This window comes from Notothenia rossii (genome assembly GCF_949606895.1).
Source record: "Notothenia rossii genome assembly, chromosome: 4".
NCBI classification, from domain to species: Eukaryota; Metazoa; Chordata; class Actinopteri; order Perciformes; family Nototheniidae; genus Notothenia; species Notothenia rossii.
In genome coordinates this window covers 79,417,117-79,427,025 of record NC_136902.1, presented here as the reverse complement: position 1 = coordinate 79,427,025, position 9,909 = coordinate 79,417,117, and the positions used below count along the sequence as shown (strand labels likewise).

The 9,909-nt window shown below is 39.0% G+C and overlaps 1 protein-coding gene across 2 annotated transcripts in view; it reads right to left on the bottom strand.

The window, feature by feature from the left end:
• Window positions 1-596: 596 nt before the first annotated feature.
• The window catches only part of limk1a (LIM domain kinase 1a), a 50,205-nt gene continuing 40,892 nt past the window's right edge, over window positions 597-9,909 (bottom strand). For both annotated transcript variants that reach the window (XM_079677347.1, XM_079677348.1), the window contains 9 exons: window positions 9,545-9,731; window positions 9,196-9,282; window positions 7,045-7,176; window positions 6,753-6,812; window positions 6,244-6,309; window positions 5,719-5,887; window positions 5,525-5,580; window positions 4,502-4,659; window positions 597-4,049 (listed from right to left, as the gene is read on the bottom strand). In XM_079677347.1, coding sequence (XP_079533473.1) covers window positions 3,881-4,049; window positions 4,502-4,659; window positions 5,525-5,580; window positions 5,719-5,887; window positions 6,244-6,309; window positions 6,753-6,812; window positions 7,045-7,176; window positions 9,196-9,282; window positions 9,545-9,731 — 1,084 coding nt within the window. In that variant the 3' untranslated portion in view covers window positions 597-3,880. The remainder of the gene's footprint in view (window positions 4,050-4,501; window positions 4,660-5,524; window positions 5,581-5,718; window positions 5,888-6,243; window positions 6,310-6,752; window positions 6,813-7,044; window positions 7,177-9,195; window positions 9,283-9,544; window positions 9,732-9,909) is intronic.

Sequence of the window (9,909 nt, the reverse complement as noted above, 5' to 3'; positions counted from 1 at the left end):
CATGCTGAATTCATGTTTTAATCACATACATGGTGCAACTACTTTACACAGCCTTTACATAGCTCTGATAACTGTTTTAAATACTGACATGTTATGACCTTTTACTTTTAATACTTTAAGCTATTTCTGCTAGTTCTTTTACTTAAAATAAAACGTATTTTGAGTGCAATACTTTTACTGCGGAATAAAGTATGTACATAATGCCCACCAGAGATTAGCAGCTGTATTTATTTTTGTATTATACTATGTTGTACTTATATTATATTTGTATCCTTTAATCTACCATACAAATAAAAAAGCAGATAAATAGTGACATCTAGTGGTCTATTTGTTACTATATTTCCAAATAATTCATTATTTTGGATAAATAAACAGTGTATTTTCTCCCACTTTATTGTAGCAGATAAATGTATTGACGATAATGCAGTGATATTCTGAGTGGACTGATTTTAAACACATTATCGGAGCTGTCCCACTTTGTTCTCTGTGTTTGCTTCAGTAGTACAAATGTCAGGAAGGCTAATGATAGAGTGAACATGAAGAGAATAACCGTGTCTGAGAAACATCGTCATTAATCAACACGTTGAGTCTTTGGCTTGGTTTAGAAGCAACAGTTTTATTTTTAGCTGTGACAAAAGAAAGAAAAAAAACAGTCGCCTCATCAGAGTCTAAATGTTCAGGTTCAGGATTAAAGTGCAGAATTGTTTTCACAGCTTGTGTGTAAAAAAAAATTAAATAAGACAAAAAAAGAAATATAATATCAAAACTAACAATGGAGATCTGGAAATTATAAATATGATACACCACAAGATGAAATTTCATACAACATATTATCAGCAATGATAATCAATCCACTTGAATCAGGCTTGCACTTAATGATACATATAAAAGGAAATCAGATCACGTTTTCGAGTAGTTGGCAAGGCTAGCTTACAACAAAGGCACAGCAATGTTCAGAGGTAACGATCCTTTGCAAAGAAGTGCTGCGGCGACCTTCTCATTGATCCTAACACGTCCTCACAGACACACCTGACATGCTCGACGTGGCCAGACAGAAACATGGAGAAGCCACTCGTGTGCAGAAACATGCCCACGGTTTTGCAGAAGCACGTTTTATGTTATCAGCCTACACATTGAAATAGGGTACATGCTATTTAAGTCTCACTGTTACTGCTGAATTCTGCTTTTCTAGTAAGCTGCTGAATTAACAGAGTTGTGAAGAAAGCTTGAGAAAAATACGGCCCTGAGCCAAAGGAGTGTGATGAGGAGGTGAGAGGTGAGATAGGCCAGCGTTAAGTGCTCTACTATCAGAAAGACCAGCAGTGGTTGCAGCCTCTGTGGGCGTCACATACGAAACCAAGCAGTCAGAAATAACATCATTCACAAAGGACCAGTCTGTAGGCAGCAGGCAGACCTGGGATATCCTCTTGGTAGCAAAGACTTTTAAAAAGGCTTGAAAATGTAAATATAGTTATAGATATATGACTTTAGATCACAGAGGGGTCCAGCAGGCTCCAAAGCCGTATTTAAAAGTCGATCCATGCACAAATGCATCTAAATAATTTGAAACAGTTTGCTCTCAAGAGGATGAATTTCCCAGATACCCTTTTTACAGGTGAAAGGCTCCATCAGTGTCTTGCATTCATATATCAACCTGAACCGAGATAATGCATTTCCTTATCACAAGTAGCCCAAGAGAGGAAATTAACAAACATGGCTTCATCCAGCCATTTGGTAATATAGTGCAAATTAAAGTACTCAAATCTATACAAAAAGATATCAGTGGTTATATATAAAAACAGATGCTGTGTTTTTTTCCCCCCATTTCATTTTAAGCTTGAATTTCTCTGTTCACTTTTCTTTTATCTTTCCTTCTTTGTTTTCGTATTTAAAATTACAGCATTTAGAGAAAAAAAGAGCTTGGTTGAAAATCTGAACAGACCGAGCTAGTACATCATGCAGCTTGTGAAAACAACAGCAGGAAATAAAAAAGTTCTGATTAGAAAAAGAAAACTTATGTCAGAAGGTGCCAGAGAGAAATCTGACAGTGGAAGAGATTATTTCTGAGAAGTGAGTATATTTATGCAATGCACGCAGACAAATGCAAGGACAGACACATATATATAGTGATATTTACAGTTAGCATTTACATGTAAACAACATTGATTGATCCACGGGAGGAGAGACAAACATGTGGACAGACAGCTGACACGATGGGGCAGTACCTGGTGATATTATCCCCACACCTGAACTAATGTACAGCACATGATGAGACAAGAGTGAATCATTAACAACAGATTGATTGCCTTTAAACATTTTCAAAGTACATATAATTGTTTATCATAATGTGCAGATTTAGTTAAGCAAGTTTGATGTGATTAGATAATCCAGTGTTACGGTTACATTTACTCCAGTGCATTAAAAAGATGACCGATCAAATGTTAAGAAAGACTTCTTGATGGAGGGAAACGACAGAATGTAACATTTACTGAGCTTGAACTGTGGGTAGGGGATATTTTGTGATAAGATTCTTATTTCAAAGGCTAAAAGCATCTTACCTGCCACAGTGGTGACATTGTAGATAAAACAAACAGAACATCTTTCAGCTGTGCCCTTATGACTGCAGTTAACCTTTAACCCTTCCTAATTTTCAACTGGTCGGCCAATAAAAATATGGCGATGTAGCATACGTATATAAAATATGTCTTTACATTTACAATATTTAAAACATTTACAATGTCGGCAGCTATGTACACTTTTATGTGTTTGAATGTATAAGATGCCATGTCAATGTGGATGAGATACAGCTCTTAAATGTACCTAATGTATGCAATGTACCTCAATGTGAAATCAGTGCTACACAATAAATGATGGAGGGGCCGCAGACACATGAAGGTCTCCTTTTGTCTGACCAAATGAGGTCAGTGGGAAACGATGAAGTATGACCTGACACTAGGGCTGCTGAATTAATCGTATTTTAATCGCAATTACGATTATGGCTTGCAACGATTACGAAAACAACGTAATAGAAATAAAACGATTATTTTTTTATTATTATTATTAAAAAAATGTATTATATTTTTTTATTGGTTTTTCAGTTGAGTTATACTTAAAGTTCAGGGTAATCAACTGTTAAAATATACTGTTCAAATGTTCTTTCTCCAATAAATTGATGTTTTCAAAGTAAATGGATAATCGTTTTTAATAATCGTGATATCAATTATTGACCCAGATAATCGAGATTATGATTTTTGCCATAATCGAGCAGCCCTACCTGACACCATTATTTACACCCATGCACTCTTCAGTGAAAAGCTTGAAAGGTTTTGTTTGACTTTTACAAGTTTGACAGCAAGTTGACTTTTGTGTCTTAAGCGACATGCGGGAGGCATTTGCGTTTTTCAGAAGCTCAGTTTTAAAAGCAAAATCAAAGCAAAGTCAAAGAAACCAGGAAACACATACCACACTATGTAGAGGAAGTTTGCCTTTGTCTACAGTAATATACACACTACAATAAGTAATCGTGTATGGAATGACACCTAATGATTAGATTAACTGATTCATGACTTGAGTCATGATTTGAGAGTTGGGTCTGATTGCATATGACATGTTCCACTTTAGCGTCAGATGCAGCAAAATCCAGCTATCGTAGTAAATGTCTCTTGATTTGACTTTGAATGTGTGTGTGTGCGTCTTGCACAGGTGGCTTTTCAGATCCACCTTTTCCCCGAGTCTTCTCGTCCAGCCTGAGCCAGCCTGCGCCCGCAGCGTTAAACAGGGAGGAGTTTTTACAGCTCCAGCCACTGCTCCACCTGAAGCAGGCATTCGCTGCCTGTGTGGAGGTTCATCTAATTTCCCACTCCTCCAGTTGTGTAAAGGACTACTCCGGCTGCTCGGGGTGGGTGTGCAGGCCGTTTTCAGGGCGGGGAATGCTGTGGTTCTCCCAGAAGGCCTTGTGCATCTGGTCCACTTTAGACACCAGCGGTAGACCAATGTCCAAGTGCATCTTCAGGTTCTCCAGCCACTCCTCCAGTTTAGAGAAAGCAGGCCTAAAGATCAAGAAAGCAGATCTCAGTTTAAAACATTTGATTCATTCAGAATTCTAGATATTCATCCTAATAGATCCAGGGTGAGTTGCTAAATATCACAGTTGTTTCTCACAAAACAATGGAGGGCATAATGCTGCTCAGACCATTACAAAAAATATAGATCAACATCTCTTATTAACCCCGTCTTCCATGATGATCAACAGAATCACTGTTTATGTTAGAAAATACTTTTGTTAAAAGCTAAAAATGTGTCAAACTTTGTACAATTAAAGCTGAAACTTGTAATTGGTTACATTGCACCTGAGTTTAAAATGTGTGAAAGGTGCCACTAAATATTCTGTTAGGCAGAGCTACATCACAAACATGAACAACTCAGCAAATGATGCTAACATTTATTTTGGTAAACTGGCCTTTTGTAAAATGTCAATGTGAATCTATTGAAGATGTCTGACCGTTTGTCTGCATCGAGGTCACAGCACACAGCAGCTATGGGGAAGAAGGCGGGGGGACAATCAGGGGGACAGAAGTGCTCCAGGAAGCCAGACACGTTCAGGCCGAAGTCCATCGCCCTGGGGAGGTAGTCTGGGTCTGCGTTCACCCTGCCAATTACCTGGAGAGCCCGAGAAAAACAACAGGAGAGAAAAAGAGTAAGATAGGTTACACCTGGGTCCTCCTGTGTTGATCTGCTGAACACCAGTAAACCCTGCAAACAGAAGCTGATCGTTGCCAGGAGACCACAACTACCGGCCTCTCAGAAGCCACACAAAGAAGACTTTGATTTTCTGCTTTCTCTAATCCCTGTAGTATCGCCGGGTTAATGGTGCCCATCTGGGGAAGTCATACTCTGGGGATGGTGTGTGGCCAGGACAAAGGCTTACCATACTTTGGGACTGGATTTTTATTTGGAGAGAAAATATCTGGAATTCTGGAAAAGCTAGACATTTCTATCATAAAATAGATGACAAAAAAAAAAGGCTGCAGGTCTCCCTTGAAAAAGAGATCATTGATCTCAATGGGATTTTACCTGGATAAATAAAGGTTTTGAATTGAATTGAATTGAATAAAATGAAATGGATGTTTTTAAATAATTGGATCACAGATCACCAAATGTTCCATATTTTGCAGGAAAATCTAGGAAATATTACGTGAAGTAAGTTGAATCTTGACAAAGAAGTGAAAGAGAGTGAAGAGCAGTTGTGCACAAATTAAAATTAGTCTTGTGGCTGAACGAGTGATGGGAAATCAAATAAAACATTTGTATAGGTGGTAACCTCTGGCCAAATGAAATGAGATGTGTTGAGACTGTTTACATTATTTCATTTTTAAATGACAAGGAAACAAACTTGTAAGCAGAATGTGATGCCTTGGGAAAAAGCTATTACGGAATTTAAGTTCTGCTAATCAAACATTACTTCTTGTAAAACACCAAAAACCTGGTTTGGCTTTTATTACCCCAACATTAAAAAGTCACTCACCTCGCAGAGCATGATACCAAAGGAGAAGATGTCTACTCTCTCATCGTAGCTCTTCCCTGGAAAGAGAAAATAACCAAATTAGGCTGTTTGAAGAAATGCCACATTACACAGCAAATGTAGAACTGCATAGATTGTAGTTCTCTTCCTCTGAGAAGGTAATTTTGCCATTTAAAAAGATGATTTAGAGATCATACCATGGATCATCTCAGGAGCCATCCAGTAGGGGTTTCCCACCACCGTGTATCTCTTCCTGCGGTCGGGCCTCTTCAGGCCGGGCAAATTTCCCTGTGAGAATTTCTCCTCAAGCTTGTCGACCACCATGAGGCGAGACAGCCCAAAGTCTGCCACAACCACTGTGTTGTCCTGCACCAAGAAAATGAAACATGTCATTAAATGTTCTAGTTTTTCTTTAAGCATACAGTACATACTGCCTAAGAGAGGGATGTAAAAATGCTTCAACGTAGCAGTGTGCAACTAGTTTCAAGCTCGTTCAACAGCTTAAAATTCAATTCTAAGCTTCTAATTGAACTTTTTGTGGATTTTTTCACACACTTCAGGAACGATTCAAAGCTTGTGACACATACGTACTGTACTGTCTCTGTTTGAGTAGGGTAAGCTGGAAGTTTCCACTACCAAGTTATTAGGGAGGAAGGCTTTGTCTGTTAAAGCTACTGCTTACAAAACTCCACACACACATGTACACACACACACTGCCTTACCTCTCGTACAAGACAGTTGTGTGAGTTCAGGTCCCGATGGATTATGTTCATGGAATGCAGATATGTCTGAATGACAGATAGATGGACAGATAGGAGAGGACAGAAAGTCAGGAAGAATAAAAAAAGAGAGGCTTTTAGTGGTAATCTAAAACCCATGCCAAGAGGAACAATCCTGCCTTGTTTCGTCTCAAGTAGCTGATGTTGAAAAAACAATAATCCAGTCATGCATGACATTCTACATTGTCCCATATCAGGGAAAAACAATTTTCTAATCCTGCAGGAATTCTTGCTATAATTTCCATAGAGGGGATGGAAACAAATGTGCACATTGTTAACGGAAGTGTTGCAGCTCACTAACATGACCACTAGAGGGAGGCAGCAGTGCTAAAAACAAGAAGCAATGCCGCTCTATCTACTGCTGAATATCAAGGAATATTATGGTCTGCAGTGGATTCACAGAAGTACAGTAGCTAATAAAACCAAAGGCACTTATGGGTCCTTGAACTCACCATTCCAGCAGCTATGTCCTTGGCAAAACTGACCCGCTGGTTCCAGGGATAGTTGCTGTCCTGTGAGCAAATAATAACAATTCAATGTTATTTCCCTCAGCGGCCTCTGCTGATTAATCATAAAATAAAACCATCTAACAATACAATCATCTACAAAATGCATAGACTCTACCTGAGGCAATACAACAACATATTTTCTTTACTATTACTAAAACGTATAATGAATGCAATTTTAATACTGAACAGGAAGTAGACACATTAGTATGTTTACACGCACACACTACCCTCTCACCATTTTCTTGATGAGTTGCCTCAGGGTGCCTCCCTTTATGTACTCTGCGATGAAGTTCAGTCTCTTGTCCTTGTAGAGGACTCCGATGAACTTGAGCACATTTGGATGATCCAGGCAACGCATGACCTTCACCTGGTGAAACAACGTCACACAGTTTTACTCACTGAATGCTGCTCGAGGACATTGACAATCTGAGCTGACTATTAACTTTAGTACTTGATTTCTTGCCATTGGAAAGAAAGGCTGATTCCACTCTCATAGACAAATAAATACGAAGCTACAGCCAGCAGCTGGTTAGCTTATCTTGACTGGAAACAGGGAAACAGGGAAACAGGGAAACAGCCTCCCTGTTTCTGTCTCAAGGGTTTTGTTCTGGACTACTGCAAGCAACTTTGTTTTTTAGGAGGGTGACGAGACGTTTGGAAAAATCTGAGACAGTCTTGGATAATGAGCCGTGGTCTTCTATCCTATCCTGTTTGTCTGCCAAATTTGACTCAACCTAATTTTTGATTAGTCATAGCGTAATAAAACATTAAATACTAATGAATGAACATTACATCTCTGTTAAACACAGAACTAGATTCTATGTGAATAATGCCTTTTGTTTAGTTTATTTGCAAAATACACTAAGTCACACATAGATAAAAAAAAAACTTTGCATGGTGGTGACGTTAACTGGATGTTGTTGAATGAAACATTACCTAGGGAAATTTCAACAATCCATGGCTGACATGGAGCTAGACCTATTCTTTATCGTAGAGACACGATCTTGCTCCTATACTTTTCATCTTGATAAGAAATCAAATTAGTTTATTTCAGAAAACTATTCTTTTACCTTAAGTATGAACATTTGAGAGTCCAAAAAAGATTTAAAATGTTTCCCAATTGAATGAGATGTACCAAAAAGCTGGATAGCCAATCGGCCGATAAGTGTAAACTTAGCCAACAGTCATCTTCACAAACTGACATGAATATCAATTTTCATTGATTTCGTTTTTTGATGACATCACAAATCCCACAGCGCATGCTCGCACCTCTTACAGTTTTAACTCTGTTTATTTGAAATGCAACAGAGAAACATCCTGTATAATTGAGAACTACTAAATAAACTCAGAGTGTAAGTGTTTGCAGCATGACTGCAGTATGTCTGCAGTATAACACTGCATCAAACATTTCTCTCCCTGAGGGTTGGGGTGAGGAGGAAGAGGAGGCAGGCCACTATTACACACCGATAAACCTGAAGTATTACCCCTTAAAGTTGCATGATGTCTTTGTCTGAAAAGCCTGCTCTCATTCCTTACTCAGACAAGATCACAAGAGACTCAGTCATTTGAGACTCGAGCTCAGCTTTCATTGTGGTCGGGTTTCTTTTATAGCCGTTACACCAATTACATAGCAAGGACTCGGTGTTATCGTAACCTAAAAATAAATTCATTAGTCCACACATACGGGAACAATATTCATGAACTTCAAACCTCCCAATTAGAAGGATTTTAATTGGATGAATGAGTCTACTATACTCAACATTAAACAGGAACAGAAGTTATTCAGATCACGGGGAGAACATAATTAAACAAGTCCCACAGAAGTCTTAACTTCTGTGTCTGAGTCACTCTCTGTTATCTTTTCAGATTAATGGAAGGACCGGAGAAAGATGACGCTCTGTGTGGGAGGCATAATGAGTTCTGCTCATCTATCCTTTTTGGGGGAAAGAACTGTTTTAACACTTTCCTCGATATCCTTTTTCAGAGGTTCTTTCATTTATTTGGTCAATAACAACTCTTCCTTTATTCTTCTGTGTGATACATTCACACAGAAGTGCTGCTTACTTTAGCTATACTGACAATCATTACAAAAAAACGTTTTAGTCTTTCTTCCTCAGCAAAGATTTTCGCAGCTGGACCAGGAATTAAAAACCTTCATCAAACTTATTTTACTATCATTTTTAAGTACTGACTGCCCTCATTTTTTGGAATAAAACTGTTTGTATTCAAGAAAATATTTTTTATTTTTGAATGCTCTGAGGTCAACACCTATTGATCTCAGATGTCTGTTTATGACAGATAGTTGATTCAACCTCTGAAAAGATAACTCGAGTAAATCTCACACTCCCTAATGACGTAACATCTGGGATTGCCTGTCTCCACTCACCTCTTTCAGGAATGTTCTCTGTGTCTCGTCATCAAAGCGAATCAACTCCTTCATCACCATCACCTCCCCGGTCTCCTTGTGGGTCACCTATAACATACACAATGATGCAAATCAATTAAGCTGAGCTGGCAGTCTGAGGGGAGACTGTCAGCATGGGAAACACATTTTTTTCCACTCTGTGTAATAAAGACAAACATTTTAACCTCCTGCCTCTCCACACTTCTCTTACTTATCTCAATGCTGCCACCTTCTGGATAATGTTTGTATGACTACCGTTGTTCTCTAAACAAAACATTCATGTACATGTATTTTACATACAGCCATATGTGTCTCTGCCACTCAAACCCACCTTGATGGCCTGTCCAAAGCAGCCCTTCCCCAGCACCTCTCCATGGATGAGGTCAGATGGGCGGAAGATGCGGTGCGTCTGATTGGACACGACGCGCAGCGACTCTGATCGATTGATGTCCTTCCTCTGGGAGATGGGGGATGCTGCGTTGCTGGAGCCGGGTGACTTATCAATGCTGCAGCTCCGTCTGGAGGGAGGGGACAGGAGGAGAAGGAAGGGAATAGAGAAGAGTATTTGATTAGTGATTGCTGCTACTTTTATTCTTATTTAGTTTAGGGTGTCAGGGTATTTATTGACAGAACAATGCCCAGACCATACAGTAATAGGCTCACTGTATGAGCTTAAGGAGTCTACCATTTATACTT